The 26,860-nt window shown below is 39.5% G+C and overlaps 1 protein-coding gene across 5 annotated transcripts in view; it reads right to left on the bottom strand.

The window, feature by feature from the left end:
- The window catches only part of trps1 (trichorhinophalangeal syndrome I), a 101,074-nt gene that overhangs the window by 43,445 nt on the left and 30,769 nt on the right, over positions 1–26,860 (bottom strand). For 3 of the 5 annotated variants that reach the window (XM_053862135.1, XM_053862134.1, XM_053862137.1), the window contains exons 3-9: positions 12,766–13,485; positions 11,940–12,055; positions 7,358–7,943; positions 6,464–6,675; positions 5,564–5,753; positions 4,990–5,230; positions 2,373–3,162 (exon numbers count right to left, since the gene is read on the bottom strand). In XM_053862135.1, coding sequence (XP_053718110.1) covers positions 2,373–3,162; positions 4,990–5,230; positions 5,564–5,753; positions 6,464–6,675; positions 7,358–7,943; positions 11,940–12,055; positions 12,766–13,485 — 2,855 coding nt within the window. The remainder of the gene's footprint in view (positions 1–2,372; positions 3,163–4,989; positions 5,231–5,563; positions 5,754–6,463; positions 6,676–7,357; positions 7,944–11,939; positions 12,056–12,765; positions 13,486–26,860) is intronic. The other 2 variants (XM_053862138.1, XM_053862139.1) reach the window with 2 other exon arrangements.

The following is a 26,860-nucleotide window of genomic DNA, read 5'->3' as shown; positions in this document are numbered from 1 at the left end:
TAGAAGAAAAATGGCTGAGAAGGTTTCCATATATCGCTCGAGCGATAACTCCGGTGATAAATTCAGATATTATTCTTTTCCCTTTCATCCCTTTTACTCTCCCATTCAGTTTACTGACCTCCAGGGGCCGCCCTTGAGCACTCTAGATTTACTGTAATCAAAGTTGAGACTAGTTCAGAGAAAACAAAAAGCATCCTGGTATTATTGGGCTGAGGAGGTTGGAGATGGTCTAAAATCTGAATGTGAATAAAGAAGCTTATCTGTTCTTTATCTAAATGTTCTTCCACTTCTCACTCACACGTTCTGTTCCCCGCTGTCTCACTCCTTCAGAGTCAGCCCCACCCAAGATAATGAGTAAACCCTTGGCTGCCACACCCAAGCCTTTCTGCCAAGTTAGTGCCAACACCTCACAAGCACACAGACACACACATATAGACAGGGAGACTCATAAATATGAATGTCCCACCGTACACTCAACTCATACACATGTATTACCGCACGCTGACGCCGCAAACGATTCCCATCACATGCCATAAAGAGCCTGACGGCCACGACCGACCACAGACGGCTCTTGCCAGTCCATGACATCATCGAGGACTGAGAATCATTGTGGCTCCAGAAAGAAATGAGTGGCAGGAGGTGATCATGGGAACTGTCAAGTTCGCCCATGGGGCCATAGTAACGGCCAAGTTTATCGGTGAGGTCATTTGCTTGAACCGAACTCAACATTGGAAAACAACTTGTTGTCTATCTAAGACTTTTAATGTATCTCTTATCTTTGCTTTGTTTTTGCTCTTGAACTTCTAACTAAGCAAAATACAATGCATTTCCAACAAAGGGTGAGCGATATAAACTATTAAAATCGGCCACAGTAAGGAGATTACTGCATTTTCGCTGTCACATTCTGTGAATGACACATCAATATAGATGAACAAACTCACTGTGGAAACTGCAGCGTGCTCTGGTCATGTGCACACATCACCCTACACAGCCTCACAGTCGGAGCGAACAAGCTGATCAAAAGCGAATCTTCCAGTTGTATTAAACCTGAGGCGCATCTAACTTGATCACACATCTTGACGGCAAAATCGTGGAGCATTCCTTTTATGACCAGCGACGCCAAATACGGTCATCACCACACAGAAATGGCTAATGTGATGTTTCACTTCAAACTTTGATTGACAGCCATACAACATCAAGGTCCCCCTCATTGTTTAAAAGACAAGGGGCTCAGAAATAAATACAGTACCAAATAAAGGCGCTCCAAAATGTAAGCACCCATTAAAATAGAATTACTGTTATGATGCAATCTGAGTTGGTAATTGTTAAAGCTATGGCTGGTGACAGTCCCCAAAACATCATTGATGTTAGGAAGTCTTCTATCTTGTCAAAATTTGAATAAAGTCTTCTGCACGTCTGCATAACAAAACATTTCTTGCTCATCAACCTCATTTGTGCACTATTCACAGTTTTGGCATATTATAATACCAAACAAACCAGAGATTAGCTATTTAGTATTTTGGTGCACTTATATCCTGTTTAAGTGACTGTGTTGGTGAAAGCAAACTGATATCATTGTAAGTTTCATGTTTGAAAGTGAACTTTTAAGTGCTCATACAGTAAGCATGTTTATCTTCTTTGCAAGTATTTGCAAAAAATTCTTCTTTGGCCTTCATGATATTTATTTTTTATTTTTTAGGACTGTTAAACTTGAAAAAATGGCTGCACTGACTAGGAACTTGCAGATTACTCTCAAAAACACATGCAAGATCATGATATACAAATAAATAACATGATCTGATACCTTTGCCATATCCCTCCACCCTAATTCCAGCCATATAAGACTGGATTTTTGTATGATAAATATCTCCTCCTCCTTTCGCTCATCAACATTGCAGCATACTTTTGGTAATTAAAAAAAAAACACATTAACTAAACTAATTAAAAAAAACATTTGGTAAGGAAAATGCACAGATTAGGAGTCTGCATTTTTTTTCTTACTTTGAACCAGAACACATGCTGCTGAACATTGCTTTTTGAACAATTTTTGTGGGCCCTCCAGCCACAAAGCATACTTGAAATTGGTCTCTTCATCGAACACTAGAGAAATATGGATTTGATTCCAGCTGTTTGCTGCCAGCGCTCTAATCCTCACATCAGACACAAAGGACCAGAAGATGAAGGCACATTATTAGCGATACTTTCACAATAAAAGCTCACAGCAGGTGGGAAGCAGAAGGGTAGAGCTCGCTGCATCGCCTGTATCATTTGATATCTGAGCTCAAATCCAATAGCTGTGACAAAGACAGGATTATCCAGAAAAGCAAATAAAAGAGATGGAAACATAGAGAGACAGACATCTTCTTTCTTACCCGGAGCAGAGATTGCGATTCTTCTTTAGAAGCTCCTCCTTTCCCATCTTGTGAGCCTCCACTTCCACTCCCACCTCCTGCCGTGTGCTGCTGAGAGGCCACTTGTTTTTCCACGGCAACCATGTTGGTTCCTCCAGTTCTCCCTCCTCCTCCGTAGAGCTTGGCATCCCCCAAAAAAGACTTGGTATCTCCCAAAAAGGACTTTGTGTCTCCCAGGTAAACCATGCTTGGTGAAGCCACGCCTCTTTTTTGCTGCGAGGCCTCTTGACTGGCTGAAACAAAAGGCAGGGACAGTGATGAAGGGTAAATGGCAGGGCTACCACTTCCGATGACTCTGTCTGGACCCATCCGCTCCTTCGGCACCCACAAGAGGCCATGGGCTTGTTCGCCTCCTCTTTCTCCAATTCCTCTGGTGTCTCCCAGAATCCAACCTTTTTCCCGCTCTCTGTCTTTCTCCTCACCGCCCTCACACTTGACCAAACCTGTCGTCTCTTCTCTCCCTCCCTCGGCCAGCCGCCCCTCAGGTGGTGCAAGTGAGTAAAGGAAGCGGAGGTCCCCTTTGCTCTCTTCTTTAATAGCGAGCGTAGAGGGAGCGGAGCAGCCGTTTGCCGAGAAGGTTAAGGAAGGAGTCAACGCAGTTGTCAGTGAGGTTGGTAACGAGATTGTTGAGAGCGAGCTCAACGAGGGGGAGGAGTCATGACAGTGGGCGGAGTTGAAATGGTCCAGTAGGGCAGAAGAATCTGGAGCTGTAAAGTCACAATGTCGACATCTGCAACATGCGTGAACGCGCCTGTTGAAAGAGACAAAATTCAGGTTACACTGTCGTGTACATACAAACATATGTCCCTGAGTGAGTTTCTCACAAAAGTTCATGAGAGGGAAAAACAGAAATTCCAATACACAAGTTGTGCTCAAATATACCTCCAAAGCACAAGGTTCAACAGCACAGGTTATTGCAGGTTCTGCACAGGTTTCTCAAGATGTATACCTTTCCACTGTGTATGAGGTGATCTGAAAGGCAACCTATAAAATATCTGTACAAACCCTCATTGAATCAGAATCAGAATGTGAGTATCTTGTGTTCATTTCATCGGTCATTTACAGTGTCAGCCGTTTGTCTTTTTCGGAGGCAAACGTCAAATCTAAAATACAAATCGGCAGGTTTGTCAGTAAAAAAGGAAGGTGGTCGGGGTTGCTTGTGAGGTCGATATATTATATGCCACAACATAAAACTGCAGAGACTACGTTAAATAAGTCCTCCACTTATTTTTCCACTGACATTACACTTTCAATTCAGCATTATAATTCAATTGACATTTTTGTTCTTTAAACTTCGTCCTTCAAAATCCATTTAAATTAAAGTAATGGTGGGAAACTCTCTGGCTTTGGTTCAGTTTTATTTGAATTGAGCTCCGAGATTTGGGGTTTAGATTCTCTTAAGGACAAGATCAGACTATTAATTTCCCCAAACACACTCTCAGCTTCTTAACCCTCAAACCACCATCTTATCTGCACTTATCCTCCAGCTAACCCCTATTTTACTTTGTTGTCCACAACACTGACTTAGGTTTCCTCACTGTGTCTCACATGACATTAATATATAATATTAATAATATTGTTCTGATACGAAACTAATTTACTGAAATTCAGTCCTTGACATTTAAAACAAATTCATGTCAGCATTCTTTTAATTTAGTATTTTAATACATGAGTCTGATCAGACTTTGAAGTGAGCATTTTCCTGATGTCAATCACAAAAAAGCATTGAAAGTCTGCGTGCAAAGATAGGAACCATTTCTTTCAGGACTGCTTCTTAAACCAATCGTTTCCTCTTTCTGGGAACATAGTGTGACCAGCCAAGGTCGCAACATATCTTAAGATGCACTTTATACCACATATCTCCTGCATTTACATAAGGAGCGAAGCAAGTATTTATTCTTGTCAATTATAACTTGAGCTCAGTTGGTGATACACACAATGTGTGATTGAAGTGTGTATTTGTTTCTATCCAGTCATACTTGTGTGCTCAACTTTAGGGTTTGGGAAACTTGATGCTCTAAAAAACATAAGTCATGACTTAAATTAAGACAACTGTATTTGATGATGTAGATTTAGGTCACAGGTTCATGACACACACAAGGAGGGAAGAATCCCAGACCGACTGTACAAGTGATGGAGCTCTTCATTAACCACCATTTTATTGGCTACATTTTATTATTATAATTAATCTGTAGACAAAATACTAGGCGCTATAACGTTTACGGCATCCCAGACTTACTAAAGAGGCGAGAGGACGATGCTATAATGGAGTTCAAACAGCAATTGATGACTGCTGAGAGCCAAATACCTGCATTCAAAAAGTGAGTCGATAAACAACTTGACAAAAGTATCAGTCATTAAAGCCCCAGGAGAGAGAGTCTCTCATTTTCAGTCTCAAAAGCCTGACTCAGTAAAACCATTGCCATTTACTCTTCCTTGTTTTCAGACACTTCAAAGGTGACTGATAAAGAAAAGTGCATTGGGGAAAATGATAGTTCCACAGCATTTAGGCCTCGAAATGATAGAAGGAGGTTAAACCTTTGTTGTACTTCTGTATCGATGTGTAAGCATCTCTCACCTGTAGTGTCTGAAAAGCTCCTCTTCTACTTCTGTGCTGAAGTGACACTTAGTACAAGAGAACTCTCTCTCTCCTCCCGCTCTTTTTCCGCCCTCTTTTTCACCCACGGACTCCTCCTCAGCCTTCACATGAGGTGTCACCCCCTTTAGGTTAATCGAGGTGTGGCAACTTTCATAGTGTTGGAGCAATACATCAATGTCGGTGGTGGCAAATGCACACTGGTCACACAGGTGAGTGACCCCTAAAAGCAAATGAAAAATAATGAATTATTAACTGATAATTCATGAACCAACCTCTCCATTTAAATCAAAATATTGAGCCACAAAAGTAGGCGTAAGTAATCAGTACAATGTTTTATTTGAAGCAAAGAGCACAATCAAATAAATATCTACTGACGTAAAAACTAATTGCAAAAAAATAACTATACAACTTAATATACAACTTGCGTATTGAAATTATTTGACTATATACGTATATATATATATATATATATATATATATATATATATATATATATATATATATATATATATATATATATATATATATATATAAAAATAAATCTTTTTTTTACCTTGTGAGACCATTGGGTTTGCAGGGTCGGATGGATTGACCGTCGGCGTAACAGAGGAGCCATCTCGGGAATTCGGAGGCGTCTTGCTTGGTGAAATGGCAGGAGCAGGTTCGTGCTGTTTGATGGACTGAGGGAACTTGTTGCAACATTTGGGGCAGGTAGGCTTTCTGCAGGCAAAAGGGTGGGACACCTAAGGGAGAAGAACACGTGCATTATATCACCTTACTTTCGCCTGTCAACTTTCATTGTGATGTAATCCACAGCTGTGGCAGCTTTGTCTAGCAGCTGGCACCATGTGGGTGAATTTGTGACAGCAAGAGAATTATAACTGTCCTTGAAATGGGAACAACTCACTTCACACTTGTTCACATATTTCAATGAATTTGCTTGTGCTTACTAATCAGCCTCACCCCTAGTTTTGAGTGAAGGGTTCACAAATCTATTTCTTACACTGGTGCTCGCTTCGTTTTTGTTAGAAGAAACAAAAAGCGAACCTACGGTTCAGACTGCCAAAGCAGGGTGATCCACACACGGTAAAATACTGTACTGCATGCTTCATTTCAAACAGTGTAGAGATTAAAATTAATAACAAAACAACAGTTCAATAAGCTGTACCACAACTTCATGTGATAAATTTGTTTAAATTTCATTTCAACTAAAGCTTTGCTGCCCCTGTAAATCCACATAAATAGCACAGCGACATGGGAACATTTCTACCGTATTAGAGTAGGAATCACACTAAATCTGGTTCATTCTTTTAATGTCCAACTAGTTTTTATATTGACAGCCTTATGTGTAACACTAACTATGCCCAGTGTTTACATGGAGAAAAAAAATGAACATAAAAATCATATCAACAGGAGCCACCAGACCTTGAAATATTTATATTCTCCAACTCACCTCGCCCAGGTGTTTCTGCGGCTGACAGAGTCCCTGTGGACAGAACATGCAGTGCTGAATGCAGCAACGGTGGATTGAATGGTTGTGCTGGTAGTGCAACAGCAACGGCGCCACCACGATCACATCAGAGCTGTGCGCCATGGAGTACCGGAAATCACACAACTGGCAATTGTAGCTCGTCACAACTGCATCTGGATCATTACTGGTTGCGTCTGGAAAACGGGTGAAAAGCAGAGCCAAAAATGTTTATGTCAGAGCGTATATTTAGATAGTGTGATGACTTTAACCAGAAAAATATCACCAAAAAATGTTAAAAAAATAAAATCACATCCTACTAGTTATCATGAAAGGAGGAAGAACTTTCACATGAACATAGCAAAATCAGATCCTAACCATGTTTTATTCAACTCAATGACAAATGAAGAAGAAATTGAAGTAAATTGTGTTTCTTTAATGAATTGCCAGGACTACGTTCTCACTGCATGTTCAGAACAAAGCTACAAATGCAAAAGAGGGTTAGTCAAGTCATGTGTACGAGAGTGGCGATGAAAGCAATGGCTTGATGGACTGCAATACAGCACGGGGCAGTTTAAAACTGAAGTAAAAAAATCTTAACTGTAGTTTTTCCTCATAACACAACTACAGAGAGGGAAGAGGTAAACGCTATTTGAATCATCGGAAACCAGCACATTCGAATGTGAATAGTGCAGTGTCACAATGGAGCGATGTAGGGATGAAGAGCTTCATTGTCCAGTATGTAGTATCAAACAATTTGACTCGATAAATACAGTACATGTGGTAAAGAATGGCTTGCGGAACAGCATACTTTTTGTCATCTTGAAAGATCAATTTAACAATCAGGTCATTGATACAGGGAAACAGATGTAACCATACCTTCAGTACCTTGGCTAGAGTTTGTTGGATCTTTGCAACGTTTGGATGTTAGTTGTTCTTTTTCCACATCTCTTCTCCCACCTTTCTCCAGGCCTCCATGCTTATAGTTGTTGGGGCTCAATGCCGCCCCCCTGTTCATGTTATGCTTTTGCTCGTAGTGCTCTAAGAGCGTCGCTGAGCCTCCAGAAGACTCACAACTCCAGCTACAGAATTTACACCAGTAATAGACCTGAACGGGCCCAGGAGCTCCTTCGGTTGTCCACTTTGAAGAATCTGAACTCTCTCTGACTGGGATAGAGTATCCAACCAGTGAATTGTCCTCAGCTCTTACTGCTGTTTTCTCAGACCCCTCTACAATTAGATTCCTTTCTTTCAAAAGAACTTCATGCGTTGTCAGGTTGCTGTTGGTGATCAGGGGAGCGCTTTTCACTTTATTGGGGTGCGACGCCAGGAAGTGTTGCTCAAGTTCTAAGGAGTTGCTTCCCATGTAGGTGAAGTTGCAGAATTTGCAGCGGAAGTATTTAGTGTTGCCCTGGCAGTCCGATGTCTTTCGGCCAATCCCAATTAGTGTTCCACCCAATGTGACCTGGGAAGAGACAAAAAAGGCATTACTTTCTCTGAACTAGATGGGCAGTAGTAATAAATTCACATGTATTATTATTACCTCCCATAAATAGATTACATGAGTTATGAGCAAAATAACTAAAAAAATTAACACACTGGCAAACAAATTGGAACCTGCTGGTGCAACAGAACAACTTCCTGGTGACAGTGGAGAAGTTCAAAACAGTTTTTGGTTTTCCAAGCAAGACAGTAATAGTGTAGACACCTCAAATCCGATTCCCAGTCAGGGTGCTATTTTAGCTGTGAGTGAGCACTAGGGCAAAACGATTTATCGTATGTGTTGTTCATTGTGCCTTCTGTGCAGTCCATTTTTCAGAGCGTTTTCTGTCTCTCTCACTCTCTCTCCCATAGCACAGAATCTATTGCTGACGTAAACAAAGACTGAAAATGGCAACCTTGCCCCACGATGCATTTCTGGGCATTCCGTCTATCCGAGCTCTACACGGGCTGTTGGCGAGTACGCTAGGTCTAGCAGCTTCACCTGTTGCCTGGTCAAGCTAGCATTATGTATAACTTAGTCCAGCTAATTAGTTTTTAGTGGAAAAAAACGGAGATGCATTTACAGGATTAAATCCACAAAAAAATGTTGAGGAGTTTGACGGTACAGACCCACATCAGAAGCAGGTGATTCCCAAGCAAGTGAGTTTAGCCAGGTAGCTAGGATTTTTTTCCTGTTTGATGTAAGTTACAGTTCTGTATCAAATGTGGATCCTAATAAATAAATAACATTAAATGAAAAAGTGATTCTGAACTCAAATCTACATTCTTGCGTTTAATGTAAATCATGCTTTAGCAGCATAGGACCCGTCTGCACTGGGATTTCCACATAGTGAAGTGAGACCCGCAATGTCAGGGCAGCGCTCTCTCACTGTCAGTCAAGCAGGAATCTGCATTTTAAGCAAGACTGTGAAAGATATATGATGCATTCTGTCATCCTTGTTCCTCGAACCTACCCACTTCGGGGACACCCCCTACACAGGGAAAAATATATAATCTTTATGTCATTGTTACGGTACGTTGATATTATTGGATGATTCATTTGAAGAAAAGTGTGAATCACATTTTTTTTTCCTGAAGTCATTCAGCCATAGTGAGCACAATAAAACTGTTGAATAATTTTGGCCTTTTTATTGATTTGTTTGCCTAATAAAGGATTGTGAGATTAGCTCTAACACAGTACTTGTCTAGTTACTTTTGTCGTCCTTAAATATTTGTCATTGTAAAATTGCATTTCACTTGTCTGTATCTTCAAAATGATCATTCAATGGCTTGCAGTCTCAGTAAGTGGGAAGGAAAATGAATTAAAATCCACATCCATGACTCCATTTACATTCATATATCAATTTCAAAAAGGGCAAAGAATCGGCGTGCAACGATGACACCGCCTCAGTCGACTACAAAGAGCTCAAGAAGCGCTATATTTAAAACAGAAGTATGATTATTCGAGCGTGAAATGGGACACATCACTTTTGCAGAGAAAAATAATTCCCAAAGGCTTAATGAGAGCTATTACTGTGTGTGTGATCACAACACAGCAATCGTCCAATTATCATGTCTCATGGACGCGGCCCAGGCAATTAAAGATAAGTCAAACGTCATAATGTCTTTATATGACACAGAACGTACAAAAATAAGAGACAGGGAATGGGAGAGGGAAACAAAGTAAAGGGTAAAAAGGAGAACGCAAAGCATAAAGTCGACAAAGCGCTTTTAAAGAAGGCAGAAAAGAAAGGAAAATGAGGATTGAGTGAGAGAGGAGGGTGTTACCATACATGAAGTGAAAGAAAGACCAGGCAAGATGAGGAGACAACTGGACGGCTCAAAGAGAAAAAGCACAGCTAAATGTGTTTGACAGCTGTTTCATTACATCAACCATTATAACTATTGGTTTCAAGTCCCGTCCTTCTGTCTGCCTCCTTCACTATGCGCCTGCATCTCTATCTTTATCTCAAATTTTCCTTCTTTTTTTCTCACTCACTTTTTTCCCCCCTTATAAACCATGTTGGTTGACGGGGCATCTCGTCTCGGCAACATGACAACATGGAATTTTCCGAACGTGGGCAGGAGAGAGAGAAAAAGCAAGTGAAGGAATAGAGACCCCTTTCATCCATTTTTTTATTTTTTTACTACTTTCACTTATTCTTCATAATGACGACTTGAGCCCACTGGATTTTCTATTTCTAAATCGGTGTGTGAGTGAGTGTGTCCATTACGTGACTTGCAGCCAATATAGACCACTGGTTTAAAGTAAATGAAACTCCTTGACAGCACAAACACACACACACACACACACACATACACACAATTTGTCGAGATGCGCCGTACAAAATATAAGCACAACCAAAACAGTAAATTCATGATTCACTTGTTAGTATTATGAGGTAATTTTGGGGGGTAATGGGCCTCTTGCAGCACATTCGGATTCAGCACGGCTTTATAATACATATTTGTTTTGTCACACATCTCGTTCATTGTTTCCAAGGATAGCATTTTAAGAATTAGCTAAAGCACAGGGGATAGTTTGGGACCAACGGTGAAATTAATCATAGCTACTTTCAAACCAGTTGAGGAGATCTGCACGCTGACAGCTTGGTGATTGTTCTCAAATAAAGGAGCCAAATACATCAATGACCAAAAGAAGAAATGAACCCCATGTCTAATTGCAGAAAAAAAAGACATGACTTTTAATCACGATCACATTTCTGGCTTCCTCCATGTACGCATTTATTATAGGGCTCCAGATTGTGAAGTAATTCTCACATTTTCGCAACAACATTCGGAGGCACACTAATGTGCTGTGGCACACGGATGTCATCCATCAATTGCAACCTCCTCATACAGAGCCACAGCGAAGCAGCCGGTCAAACGCACAAATTCGAGTTGGTTTTTAACCTGACGTGCCGAACTTGACCACACACCTACACGACAGAACGACGGAGTGTTCCTTGTTGTACCTGTAACTCCAATGAGTGTCAGCACCACAGAGCTTACTTCTGAGAGCTCTCTTCAAAACTTCATTGACACCCATAGACCATCAATGTTTGCTTCAAGGTTTAAAAGGTGGCTAAAAAGTAAAATGCAGTACCAAATAAACATGTTCCAAAATATGAAGAGAACAAAGAACCACTGTTGTTATGAGGTTTAGGCAAAGAATGTTAAAGATTTGTCTGGAAATTCCTCAAACTAGAATAAGATCATGCAAAAGAGATTGTGATGAAATCAAAACAGCTTTATAAAATAAAAAATACCCCACCCCCCTTTTTTTTTTTTTTTTTTTTAAATGGATTTCCTCCAGGACCAAGTGTAACTGGTGATTTTTCAGTGAAGTGTGGTGTGGATTAGAAAGGTTGAAAAACACTGGAGTACTTACTCTGTAGTAATTAGTTGGTAATCATTACTAAATATTAGTAGTGTTTTTTTGTTTTATTCATAATCCACTTTTAATTTATTTATTTACGTTTTTAATTTTAATTGTTTTTAATTCATATTTAAAGATTCATGTTGCATTTCACACATTTTTTATTCTTTTTTTATTAAAACTGTAAAAATAACAATAATCCTTTGCCCAGTAGAACGAAAAATGGCGATTATAATACTTAAAAAATTAAATAATATAACCGTGATTATCAATTGGGCTATAATCATGCAAAGCTACTCAGAAGGTCTGTGATTCCATAATGATAAAATCATGATCTCCAGCAGCTGCAGAACCTCAGTAATTTTTCTTTGTGGTTGAATTGATATTTGGATTAGTCAAGGTTTGTTGGAAAATCAACTTGGATATTAATATTGAAGTAGATTTCTGAAGTGTTTGGCAAAGCTATAACTCAGATAATGAGCATGGAAATGCATCATGATGACATTATGAATAGATAACTTTATAAACATCCTTTTTTCAGGGAAAATTCTTGTCATTCCGCAAGAAAACTGCTGACTGTGTTCCACACGGTACACTTACTTGGACATCATATGTGCCATTCATCATAACTGTTCTGTGTGGCTGAATGTTGACGTCAGGCCTCATCTTTACAGATTCTTTGGCTTTGTTCCGTGGCCCTTGACCGGTCTGGATGTCTGGAAGCAAAATGAAGGGTATGTCAGTCAGCATGTTGAAATCATTGAACCCTAGCACCAACCATTAAAATGCTTCAAAGAGCCATGAAATATTAATAACAGTGATGCTCCAAAACGGATTGGAATGACTCAAAAGATAAGACTTTAACTCTGAATGTATCTTTGAATGGAGACTCAAACTTGAGAAATCATTTGTCATTAACACAGTAATAGACATTGAACCTCGATTATCATGATTTATAAAATCAAAATAAAATATCAAAATAAAATTGCATTATGCCGTGCTGAGGCTAGGAAAGAAAAGATGAGAGAGTACATAGTTGACCTTTAACTTCTTTGTCTAGCATTATGCAGCAGAAGGGTAAAAACTGGACTGTACCAAAACATTTATCACGGTACCTGAGAGGAAACCAACCATCTCCTACAGCAATAAGCTTAAAACTCTCCTTGCGTATCCATTTGTGCCGATAGCCCCTGAATCTCTAGGAGTTCCCTGCTCTCTTTCATTGGAGTATTTTGAATATGTGCTGCACTTAGTACTGCAAACATGTGGAACTAAACTATGATGGGGCAGGGAGGACCATGGATTCCAGTCTATTAAAATGACCAGTGCACTATACTGTAGATGGATTTTGGCATACAAGTTTTGGTGCGTGATGAAGGGAAAAAAGGTGACAACCCGAAGGCACTCAGCTAACACTTTAAATTACCTAGAAGCGTTTGTGAGGGCGCCATGTTGTGGAGAGCCAGGATGTGTGTGTCGAGGGCAGCGTCCTGCCGTGTGCGGTTGTGCAGGCCTAGGTGATACTTCCTAAAGTGTTTCAACAGGTCAGCTGGGTCGTTGCCATAGTAACCATAACCACACACGTTGCACTTGAAGTCCTGAAGTTTAGGAGAGGGGCTGGAAGAAAGTGGCGGGGTGCCAGTTGACTCCACCCCTCCTTCCTGTCTGGGCAGGAGGCGGGATGTCAGGAGAATAGGGTTGAGATGATCCGCCTCCCTTCTATCATTCTGCTCGTTCTCCATGTCCCACTTTTCTCTTTCGTTGGGATCCAAAACGTTCTGTTGTCTATGAGGAAGAGTAGATCCTCCGTGCTTAGCCCTCCCTCTCACTCTTCTTCTCCCACTCCTCTCCTCATTGCGATCATCACTTGGGCCGACAGATGAGGGAGAGACAGATGAAGAAATGCACTCACTTTCTCCCTCCTCCTCTTCTTCTTCTTCTTCATCTCCTTGTTCCTCATCTATGATCTGGTCAGAGGATTCCGGCTCTGAAGGTCGGCTTATTCGGTCAGCTTCTGCTCCAACTCTTCCTTCCTCTTCACCCTCTTCTTCCTCTTCACCTATTGTATTTTTCCCCTCTTCCTCCTCTTCTTCCTCCTCCTCTCCTCCCACACTTCGGATAGGGGGATTCTTCTTCCTCACCATTTCTGGAAAAGAAAAGAAAAGATCTAAATAAGAAAAGATAACTATTAAAAAAAAAACTAGTACATTTTACACTAATTTAATGCAATAGGAAGATGCAATATTAAATATTACATATTTCTAACAGAAAAACTGAACAAGCAACATAGCATTGATTGGAAGGTTCCTTGCCAGGGTTGTAAAAAATATTTTATGTATATTTGTAATTTATTTTTGCCTTCTCAAATTAGGTATAATTACAAGCAATTAGGTTTTAAACAAAGAATCAAGTGACACACAATAGCAATCAATCAATCAATATAATATATGTCTTCTATATTTCTAGAGCTGCAGAAACCATTGTTTTATTGACTGCCCTCTTCTGAGGACACCAGAGGGAAATGGGCACTGTCAAAACCAGTTTGGACTCATCATCTGACAACTGTGGAAGCCATGTGAAATCAAAAACCACATCAAACTCTAACCAAATCACAGGGTGAGTGTGAGGACAGCAGAGTGTGGAGGGTGGACTCACATGAAGGGTCTGAAAGTGCTGGGCAGAAGGGCAGGGGATAGTGAGGCACCACAGCCGTGAGAACAGAAAGATGAATGGTGGAAGTGGCAGAGTGTAATTCATCCCATTCAACCTCACCCCTCCTTCATTTTCCAACCTTCTTTTTTTCCCCTCATTGTCTCACAAGTTGAAGATATGTCCTTTCCATCTTTCCAACTTAGTTTAATCTTGTATAGTTTTCCATCTCTCATCTTACAACCACTTGAATTTTCATAATAGATTTCAGTCAACAGCTTTATTATGAAAGTAATAAACCCACTGTCAATAAAGAATGCTCTGCTATCAACTATTGCCATTTCCAGACAACAATATTTGAAAAAACAAAAACAAAATAGTAACAACAAAAAGCTGTTTTCTTCCCCTCTCTATCATCTTCCACTATCCCTTCTTTACGATCACTGTTCAAAAGCCATCAGCTTCCCCGCCATGTGTTTTAACTTAAACCATAATCTTTCTTTTGTTTGAAATGAGAACAATTGTGGTTGCTCTGTTAACAACAAATCGTGACAGTGGGATGTGTGTGTATGTGTGTGTGTGTGTGTTTATTTGTGGTCGTTCGGTTCATATTCAGTCATAAACACAGTCAACTCATTGACCCAAGTGCTACGCCTGTATGTGCATGGATCTGGTCATAAACGCAGAGAAAGCGCCCGATAGACGCCAACAATATGATCATGGCTAGATCAATGCAACATGACGGGGAAGACACTGTGTCTGCATGTGCTTTTACTGCATGACTAATGGCTGTGGAAGCTAGATAGGATGTTTGTGGCCCCCGAAAGTGGGTTGATCTTTGCGTGAGAGATAAGCCCTTATTATTTGCTGAGAGCAAGCTCACGGAAACATCAGTGACTCAAGAAAGAACTTCAGAAGTGTCTCGTGGCTGCAGATACGCTCTCATGACATGTTGTAAAATGAAACAATGCCCACCAGTTTGTTGGGCGCCACTGTCAGATTAGAATACATAGTTGGCTCACCACTACCATTGTGAGCTGGGTGGTTCTGCACCTGTCTTCCCACAACGTTTGTGTAAGTCCCGGAGTTCAGCATTATATTTTGATTATGCTTTCATTTTGACAGTGTTTGTTATTTGGTTGCTGATTAGTTACCTGAAAATGCCACTCCAACTATTACACATTAGACATGAAAGACATACACCAACCAAGTGTCAGGTCCATTTGGTTTTGAGTCATTGCAGAGCCCTTATGATACAATTACAACATTTCTGGAATCCGTGTGTCCCTAGCCCAATGCATGCCATTTTAGTAAAAAGTCACATATTAAGCTCAGTCCAGGATGACAAAGCTGGGTTCGCATCAATTTTTAACCAATTGTATATACAATGGTATTTGACTTCTTATTGCAAAATGATCCAATATTGCTGTCAACCAAGAGTTCATCTTTGGACAGTCACAACTGGCTTCAGGCAGTATACGCAGCCTTACTATCAACTGCAATGAGATACAGAACTCGACAACATTACACATTAACTGGCAACAAAACGGCAAACACCAAAGGCCTCAATGGGACAGGTCGGGTGACAGACAATCCCTGCTCCTCATTTCAACGAACACAGATTCAGATCACAAGCAGCAGCACCATCACACTTTCTCCAGAAGCAACAACATGCAAAGATTTGTTGGTGCTGAAAGATCAGCGGGTTAATGTCGATGAAATCAGACACAGCTTTATCTTGCAGACCTGAAAAATAGGCACTCCACCGTTTGACTTGGGAAGCTCTTCCAGTCCATCAACAATTGATTATTTCATTGATGTTATTTAAGTAAAAAATCTGCCAATAATAAGTCACGGTATATCATATATCACGGTAAAGGCAGCATTAACTAGAGTCGGCACAAAGAACATTCAATATTGAGGAGAGAGGTGCAGGATGGTGGGACAGAATAGAAGGAGGAAACAAATAGACAGATGATGGAGGAAGGGAAAAGAAAGTTTAGAAAAAGCAAAAGAGACTGGCAGGCAGTATAGAACAGAAAAGCTCTCCAAACTAATAATGCTTCCCAGAAGAAGGAGGTGACCGTCCAATTCATGCCAAACTATTGCAGTATTCAAGAAGTTACAGGAATGTGAGTGCATGCTTCTACTTCTACTACTTTTATCTTAACAAACTTTTCCCTTTATTTCAGAAAGCACCTGATTTCCAATTTTAGGTCTTAGATCTAATCATATCATAAGACGTCTTATATGATAATGATGATAGTTCAACACCATGTTCTTGTTTATGTCACATTGTTCACTGTGTGCACCTTTTCTCACATTACAACAGAATAATTTGTAAGACAAAACAAGAAACCAAAATGGGCACACAAGGCTCTGCCTTTATTATTATTTGTATTTATTTTATTTCAACCCCTGTCATGGGGAGAGAGCAGAAGTGGAGCCTTACAAGCTGATATAAATACGGAGTAATTATTCCAACAGCAACCATAGTGGTTTTGCTGAACTGATATGTCAGAAAGAAACAAGAGCAAAACAGCCTTTTTCGAGTTGAAGGGCAAAATAGCTGCAAGTAGGAATTGATTTTTTTCAGCGGTAAGCAACAAATTGAATAAAGGACAGGTAGATGGAGAAACCGACGGGCAGCGACGGAGCTGTCCACCTGCCATTTTAAGACTAGAAGCTTTCAGTTGCCCAACAGGTCTCTAATCAATGCCAGGGGTCTTAATGACACATTCGTGCACAAGCGCACACAGGCACAAACACACATTCACGGGACGAGAGTTGTTTGTAATGAGGCAACAGCATGTAAAATCTTAAATGTCAAACATAATCTAACTTCTTATTTCAACGCCTCCTTTTTTCTTCATTCTTTCTCTCCACTTTTTCCATTCCTTACAAAGGTCTTTCACCACCAGACAGGAACCTTGCCATTTATCCGTCAGTCTTTCATCTGTTGCTCTCTTTATTAATCTGTTACACCCACCCACCCATTTCCATCTCCCACTCTCTCCACTTCTGGCCTTTTACTTTTCGATCAACTCCAAAATCCTCTTTGCCTCTCCACCACTGAGTGTTGCCGGGGATGAAGAAACATTTAAAATTTAATGTTATATCCAAAAATCACAAAAACAAAAAAACTCGAATTGTATTGAAGACATGAAATCTTCGTGGGCAGCATCACCGTTGTCATTCATTGTTGAGCTTGAATCTATGCACCATGTCGTTGAGGACAACTTGAGCCAATGAATCATTATTTTCTGCTCGGTCCAGGAAACTGCAAACCATTCACCAACTTTGCTGTATGTGAATCACATTCATCTTTGTGGACTGTACCGCACTGATGACAATGAACCATGCATAAGTAACTTCAAGATGACGCACCATGTGTAGGCTAGACGAATGGCGTCTCACCATTTTAACAAGCATCATACACAATACATTATAAACTCCTCCTCAGCTGCATGTCACAGCAGGTGACCCATAAATCTGGAAGGCGTTTCTTCATGATCGCGGTTTGACAGTTAGTAGTTAGAAAAACTTCTGCCCACAATCAACAAGTGCTTCGCAATATCATGATCATAACCACAATTGTGTTATGTATTTCATATTTTGTTCACAGTCAAAGTCATCCTAATTTAGTACTGCAGAGAACCCAAGACGTATTGACGATATGACAATCCTTCCTTGATCAGATGAATGGGAAAACAACTGCAACAGCTTTGCTTCACTTCTGGAGGGCAACACGCAATAGAGCACAACACCGAAAGCATGGCGGCTTTTTTTCCACCATAGCGGTGTGCAGTGATTGTAGCAGAAACCCCAAACTTCATGACTCACTTTTATCATTCATTAGAAACATTTCCAAACATAAAAGCTCGTACTATAGGACCATGAAGAAAGTAGAAATGAACTTTGCACTTTGCCAGTCAGGATGATGCCATACTGTCTTGTCTGTACACTTTGCGGCACCGCTATCCCGACTTTATTCTTCAATTGATTTCAAGTTTTTATACATGCTCATGATCAACAAGCCCTGCGGTCAATTTTCAGGACAAACATCTCTGGCAGATGTGTCCGATTGTCTTGCACATCAGCAGCTGTGAGAGCTGAGCGTTTGCCCACGTTACCAACTGAATCCCCCACCTTGCAGTTACTTAACTAAGTGCACTGACATTTTCATGAAGGACAAAGCTACACGTCAGGCAAGCTTGAAATTTCGTTGGCTATTGCTTGGTAATCAAAAGGAAATCACAGTTTTGCTCTCAATTCAACTTAAAGCTTTAAAGAAAGAAACAGACAGACAAAAAAACATTTCACTCACACATCCACCAACAATTTTCAGCTTGTTTTCTATGACCCTGAGGAAGTACACTGGATAGGAGCAGCACCCAAGGTCTGAGAAGCTATGGACTCTGTGTGTGTGTGTGTGTGTGTGTGTGTGTGTGTGTGTGTGCGTGTGCGTGAACTCTGCAGGGGGTTAGTTCACTCCTGCAGGAAGTCAATGACTGAACATTGGAGGCAGAGGAAACTCTGTTTTGACTTTTGATGTTGGGTCAATATTATTATAATTATCATTGTGTGTTTTGGGTGAAAGGACTCTGTGTACTTAATAAAATTGAGAAAAGACTTTTTTGCCTCTTGGTGTAATATTTACTATTACTACAGATAGACGCCTGGAGTATACAGGAAATGGTAGCTGTTTTCAACACCTAACCACATCTATTGCAATGAACCTCTGTGTCGCAAAAGATAAAATGCAGTTACTTCGGTTTGGTGGTTAGCTGCTTTGTACTGGAGACAGGTGAAGAAATGTTGCTTCACGATTCACTACACTGTTTAAAGACATCATTGAGGTGCCACCAGGGCCTCCTTTACTGGAGATAATCCAGTTGTTAGAAGATAGTAAGGGTGAAGAGTACAAAGAACATGTTGGAATTTTGACATGGTCTACAACTAAACAAGTTAAAGCCTCAAATCTATTAACGGAAATGAACAAAATTTAGAGTTATGACATCAATAATATAATAATCCAAAAATGAGCTGTCATAATATGCATATTATCAATGATGATGATTCATAGTTTTTTTTCATCACTTGTCATTTTTACTTTTCCGCCTGGGTTCATCTAGAAGCAGGCACAAGCTTCAGCTTTCAGTGGAAACGCAGAAATCTAGAGGAAGAATAATGTACGTACAGACTTCTGCTATTTCAATAATCTCTGAACTAAGAGTTTAAAAGACTCAATAGTCTGGCCTCTGGAATGATGGTCTGGATTTTAACTTCATCCGCAGACACTAAGATACAGACAGGGCTCCCCTGCTATGCTCCTCAGAGCATTCTCTTGTGAGAGACTGTGTGTAGCATACCACGTGTGTGTGGTCATGTCTACAAATGCTCCCTCATTACATAAAAGAACTGTCCCGTCAAGATGATAACAAAAACTATATTTTAAAGGCGAGTGTGATCGGCTGTGCATGAATCAGAGTGAAAATGTCAAAATCACAAGGTAAAGGGAACTGGTTCATATTTGCCTGGGTAGGAAGTGATGCATGCAATAAAAGAAGCATGATACGAGCAGCACCTATTAAAACACAATAATGTTTCACAGATGAGAATTAATGAGCAGGATATATACACAGAAAAAAAAATGATTATGAACCTAGCTATGCACATTTCAACTGTGATGATAACTTGTCTATTAAAAGCCTGATTGGGAGGTCAAAAGCTACAAAGCTAAATGAATTATTTAACTCATAACTTTTGTCAAACATCATTCTGTTGTAACAGTATGGCATAGATTAATAGTTCACTTTTTTCGCTCCTTTGTAAGAGATCGAAACAAGACCAAATATAACAATAAATAATTCAAAATTCCCACAGAAATTTGGGGGGCAACAATCACACAAGTTGAAGTTGAATAACAATGTCAGCACAATGCATAAGAACATCACTTGACACAACTTCAGATAAAAAAAAAAAACTGGCATTACTACAGTATACTCTGGCAAACAACAAAGGAGGACAGGCTCTACTTTCAGTTTTAATGAAGAGTTAAATTGAGTGGTGAGAGAGCACACGTCTAAGGCTGAGGGGTTTTACAGTCCTGATATAGTGTCTTTTACAATGTTGATGCACACCAAAGTCGTATCTTGTGATCAGTCTCCTGGACTGTTCCACGGTTGCATTTCAAGGGGTTGGGAGACTTAACATCATTTTTAAACCAAGAGCACCACCTTCAGAGCTCTGGCAATGAGGACACTGTTTCATGAATCCTCACCAGAAGAAGCACATCATAAGTAGCAGGTTCCACCATGGTCATGGTGAGATTTAGCTTCTTTGTTTATGCTGCTGTCATTTTTCTGAACGGTGGGGCAAATTGATGCACTTAAAGTTATTCTTTACTGTAATTTCATCTATATTACTTTCTTTTTTTTCTTTTCTTTAACGTTAACAAGGATACAATGTAATGCAGAGGTGTACTTTTACTAATTTTATGGACAAATGATAATATTTACAGAGCCCGAGGAGAGTTGGGAGGGCACGAAACGTTTACTTCATACGGGGTGGGGAGGGGCAAGAGAGAAGCACTGTCCTCATTCTCAGCATAGGGTGGAGACATGGTACTCATCTGGGCCCAAACAAAGCCTCCCTGCATGAGCTACTACACTTACTGTATTTACATATTTTGGTTTGTCGTAAGTGGGTTGCTTGGATACTATCCTGCAATAAACACATGTTGACCTTTCAGTTGAATATCAGAGTTGACTCATGCATTAAACACGGTTCTTTCTATCAGACGTAACTATGTAAAGCTATCATTAATGACCAGGTTCCGCGTAAGACAACTCAGATATTTATAGACCGGTTCAACAAAAGATCAAGCGCCGTCACAATCAATCGTGGCATGAGTAAAAGAAAAGGGAGTGGCAATACTGATAACAATGGAGTGAGTACGAAAGTGTGTCACTTGATTAAAGAAGAACGTGACACACAAATATGGAAGTCACAACACACTGAAAAGGGGAAGCTCCACATAAACACCATGCAAAGTTTCACAATAATAAAAAAGTGGATTGAGCACATCCTTACAATATGTGTCTTTGGTGGTTTTATTTCCTTATTTTCTGCATCAACTAAATGTTTTCAAAGCTTAGAGAAACGTATACACAAATCAACACAAATAGACGTGACGCAGACAGTTTTACAAGCCCTGAGGCTCAGTCTGAGCTTTAATTTCCTCTGCCCTGCATAATAACAAAAAACACACATGCATACATACACACAGATTCACTGAAGAGCGGAAGGCTCTTCGGTGAATCTGTGACTTTTGGCTTGCCTGCAGGGATAAACAGCTGGAGAAAAACACGTTTTATTAGTGCAATAAAATATTGCTTTAAAGGATGCTGCATTTTAATTAAATTAGTAAAAAAAAAAAAATCAAAAAGACTGAAAATAGTGACTACCGTAATATGACCACCACTATCAATGTGAAGTTTTATGGATGTACCTGGGAGTCTTACTTGCAGCACCAACATCGTCACAATTTCTTTTTCAAAATGTACAAAAACAGAAAGAGTACAAAGCCATTCAACAAACTTTAATGCACAGCCATAACAAAAATGACTACGCATATGGAACTTCAAAATGGCCGGCTATTTACACAGCAGCAAAACATTATATTCGTACATTTAATAAGGAACTATATCTCCTATATCTCCTCACATGGTTAGCATGAAAATTGTGCAAATTGTACAGATAGTTCTTATGTAGATGCTGCACTTCCTGAATATTTTTAGTTCTTTAAAGACAAAGATTAACATAGAAATACTCACCTGTTTAAAGAATGACTGCCGTGGCCGCCATATTTAAAATTCAGTTGCAGAATTTAAATGTGGAATCTAATGAAAAACCTTGTATAAGTGATTTTACTTCAACCAATGTCAGAGAGAAAGTGAAATATCTGAATGGTGACCTAGGGCCAAAGTGCAATCACATCCTAGTCTGAAATACTCTAATATAAATTATATTGAACATTGAATTAACTTGGAAAAAATGGCTTTGTGTCCCTGACAAACCCATGTTTGCAAAGTTTTGATGAGACAAAATATTTATCATTTATATGAGGCTATTTTTGTGAAGGTTTCTTCAGCAGCGAGTGAATGTTTATTGCATTATTTCAGGATACGACAGATCACAGCTTTCTGTGCCAGTAAATGACATCCAGATTCACTGACCTTATATCCAATCGGGAGCACCCAGAAAACAGAGAGCAAGAAAACCAGACATGTTTATGGCAAGTACTTGGAGCCAATTTGTAGTGTCTCCCACTGGCTCTCTAAAGTGTCACTCAATGTTAATGCATATGTTGGTGTATTTTTAAAAATATTTATATTTATTTATTCACTTGTACCTTGGCTTGATACAAACATTTTGTTCTTAATTTTCTTTGATGGCCTGCATGAGTCAAATGAAGTTGCCGTTTCAGAATATTAATCACATTATTGATAAAAGTAAATTACCTTTAAATATGCCACTCCAAAACATTCACAGTATCATTCCATATTTATGACAAGTTGACTCTTGCCATAACTGCTCAGAAGATGTGCTGCTTTACGCAGCTCACTGACCAGGGCCAAAAATAGAGACCACATTATTTCGGGACTTCAATCCAAAGACCATCTGAGTTCTTCGCCACTTCCGTCAGAACTGATCAGCTTCAGTGAATTACTGAGGATTAGCGGCATATCTTCACATCTTGATGAGAACACCTTAAGCAGGTCATAGATTTACAAGAGATTCAAGTTTGGATTAGTAATAAGAGGAAAGGTATGCAATCTTTGGTTCACACACCCATCTTAACTGCTGATACACCCTGTGGAATCAGCCTGCATACACACAAATACGGGCAATGACGCACACAAACACACAATTTCGCTGTCAGAAACCTATCGAGCTCATACTACACCCTAAATCCTTTCATCTAGTATTTTTTTGTATCCAGCTCCTCCCTCCGTCTTTCTCTTCTTTTCATCTCTTCTTATTCTTCTCCCTAATCTCCCTCTGATCTATGCTGCTGATGAATGACATTAAAAAAAGCATACCCTTGGCGCGCTTGGATTCCTCCATTTTTCCATTTTCCATTTCGACTGCAATTGACAGAAGCGAGTATGTTATGCGTGTTAGAAAATGCCTTCAATGCCGGCGGCCAAATCACCGATTTCTAAAATGTCAGATATGCTGAAGAATTGATGGGCACCACAGGTAAAAAGAGTATTTCTTTTTAGCCCTTTCTCTGGTTCACAATCACCACTTGTTGTCAATTTAATATTTTTACTCGCATCATTGCCCTCCAGATATGAACGAGTCAAACACAAACAAACTGGTTTTCAAAGCTTTCAAGTTGCTGAAGTGCCGCCAAATGGAAAATCTTCACATGCTTGGTAACTCGCAGACAGAATCAAACAGTGCCATAACCTGACCTTCTGGTCCTTAACCGTCACCTTCAGGGCTGCTTGTGATTAGTTTGATTTTCTGGTTGTAGAATGGTTGCAAAAAAAAAAAAAAATGTGACTAAATGCTTTTTGTCAGGGGCAAGTTACGCTGTCATTATAACGTAGTTACTCAACATTATCGATTATTTAGACTGTGAAATAGCTAAAAAAAGATTTTATTGGACTATTCTATGTATTACAACTTTTTTTATTCAGCTCCTCGTATTATTTAGTTATTCTGAGGTCATTTTGTTTTTAATCGCATCAATTGTTGCGGAGCCATCGCACTGAGTTGGCCACATATCTCTTGAGACAGGTGTGTTTGGGCAGTCTTGAAAGTGCTACAAGCCACCGTGTTGATGATTTGTAATCATATGTGCACAAAGCCCCAGTTCTCTGCATTTCCATTTTGAGGAATTACGGTCATTCAAATTCATGTAGGCTGTGACATTATCGTCGATAAGGGGTGAAACAGTCCAAATGACTTGGATTTCGGCAGCTGTACTTGAAGTGTTTAACAGCAGCAACAGTTCTCGGTGCCTTGAAAACACAATTTGGTTGCATGTCTAAGACACTTTCATTTCCGACATATTTAGCAGGAACAGTACAATTTCATTTTTCATAGCAAGGCTTTGTATTTTTACGACAAATGTCTGAATGCCTGAATGTTGTAGATTGTGCTTAGTAGAACTGAATGCCTTGATTTGATGGGAATATTAAAAAAAGTTTTGCTATAAATCAGGTAAACATGAAAACAATTTTAAAGTAAGGTCACAACTAGCCACTATTGTGATAGTCCACTAGCCAGTGACTATCTTAAGTAGTTGACTTGTACCCAAATGGGTTGCTGAACAAACAGAAACAGTGTGTAAATAATACATTCAAAAAAGTAACTTGTCAATTGTAAACTTGGAAGATATATTTATCACATCGCACTTAAGTCTTTGATGTGTCCATTGTGAAAAGTTCCTATACTTTGGATGTTTTGGGTGGTGATGGTTGTGTCCCCCTCTTCAGTTACCTCACCTAGAGTCTAATGTACTCCTATATTTCAAAGACATATTGGGGACAAAATCTTTTTTTGTTTTGTTTATTTAAAGGCAACGGATTGGGCTGGATAAAAGCATATTTTTGAGGTAGCTGGGAGCCTGAGATGGATGAAAAGGGTTTATGAGAAGTGGCAACTCTGGAAGTGGAAGTCCATGAAAGCAAAAAACTCCAACATGCTACAAAAGACTGATGAAGGGGGATTCCACAGTGCTGAAGTGAAGTACATCTCCCAGGCAAAGATATTTAAAGATGTTTCGAGGAAGTCCAAATGTGAAGAGACAAAGAGGAGGAACGCAATGAGGGATGAATTCATTACCTTAAAAGCAGATCTGAGTGCAACAACTTGATAAGAATCACACATGCACATCGACACACATTTCAGCTCATGACCCGATAAGAAGTGTTCAATTACTATGCAATTATAGCGAGTGCATGGGCTCGCCAATAAGTTAGAGCAGAGTATGAGATTCTTCTTTTTTTCCTTAAAGGATACCTCTTTCAATTTGTCATACAAACGTTGACAGATCATTTTCTTCAACTGCCCATCTTGCTCATTTTCTCTCTGTGGACCCTGGCACATCTCCTTTCAGTCATAAATACAACTAAACTTCCACATAATGTCAAACAGGTGAATGCTGTCAAACACAGTTAACAACAAAAATGATGTCAAATCCAACACTTTAGTAAGACATCAATTGCACATTTCTATTGAAAAAGACAATGCACCAATCTTTCTGTGCACTATTCTGATTAATGATATGTACATTAAATTGAAACGTCTCATTCACCCACTAATTCAGTCTTCACTGTTACAAAAGCTTTCCTGTATTTCGCGTTCATGTAATAGTCAACCTGCAAAGAGTCGACAAACAATTGTGTTTGTATCAACGGAACAAGCTGTCAATGACTCTGAATCAGGGGTGGAAATTACATTTACTTAGGGGCCCCATCATATACAGGCACAGTGGACTGTGACGATCAAACCAAAAGAGAGAATATTAATAAGCAAAATATAGGCGAAAAAAATGCTGCAAGTATAGATTTCATAAAGTGCAATCACATACAAATAATAAAACTAAAAACACTTTGTCTTCAATATATTTTTTTGGTAAAAATATTCAGGTTTCCATCCAAAATCATTGAATACACATTTTTTAACACCAGTAGAAGTGTAGACTAACAGGAATTATTTTAACAAAATCAAGTCATTTAGTTTATTTACAATATATTTTGAAGAGGAATCAATTTCACAAAGGTCAATTTGTCATATATAATTATCTACGCATGAAATGTTATTAAAAATAAAAGGGAAAAAAGGAGTCAAGAAAATTAAGGCCTAGCTCCGTTTCCAGTTATATTTAGAAATGCAAAGTGCTGATAAATAAAATAAATCATTTTGTGACGATCAGTTTTAACAATTTGACTTCATGAGGGCTACATAAATATAGGCAGAGGGCAACAATTGGCGCCGGGCTGCACTTTGCCCATGTCTACTCTAAATGGACCATAATTGGCCACAACACCACAGGTAACAAACGACTGCGATGGCAAATCACATTCACCTCCTCTTGTTGTGTGCCACTTATTCCCCTGTCTTTCTCCTTATGTCCTATTATGGACATAGCAACGGTGTTGCTGTCAGGGCGACCAAAGGTTTGATTCACCGTTCGTCCCGGGCCAAATGTGCAAGCGTCTGTGTTAGATAGCAGATAAGGGCCATGTATAAACAGCACTTGAAAGCAGAAATGTAAATGTTTGGAGATCACTGCAGAACACAGAACACATCAAGATACCAGAGAGAGCAAGCGACATGGAGATTCAGGCAAGTTCACACCGGGAGAACAAGCAGCTGACTTCAGGCAGGTCGCAGCCATCAATAAAGCTGAGTGGAATTTAGCATCACAAAGCTGATCTCCCGAGATGTTACTGTTGAAGTCTTGAAAAAAGTGTTCAGAAGACTAGCTAGTGTTTTAGACAAATAAGCATCTCATTGACATTCTAGGTCAACAGAATTGAAAAAAAAAAGTTTATTGTTATTCATGTATTTCTAAAGAATTGTGAACAATGCAATCATTTTAGAATTTACAGGTGAGATTGAAATTGAATCTTTAACAGGCTTTTTGTTTTGTTGTCCTAAACAACAAAACATGAGAATTTGGCCCTGTTTTTTCAGTGGACGCCCTAAATTTCTGAGATCATCACAGCCTGTATCATGGCCTACTCATAGTGTCATCCTACTTGTTATCATGAAAAGAGTGTTTCCGCCCAGTAATTTCACTGAATATGAAATGAATTTGCCAATTTTCCAACTCTCTGCCCAAGCCA

The sequence above is a fragment of the Synchiropus splendidus genome, chromosome 4 (assembly GCF_027744825.2).
Source record: "Synchiropus splendidus isolate RoL2022-P1 chromosome 4, RoL_Sspl_1.0, whole genome shotgun sequence".
Classification (NCBI taxonomy): domain Eukaryota; kingdom Metazoa; phylum Chordata; class Actinopteri; order Syngnathiformes; family Callionymidae; genus Synchiropus; species Synchiropus splendidus.
Note: the sequence above shows the minus strand (reverse complement) of the source record. Positions and strands in the feature narration are given on the sequence as shown.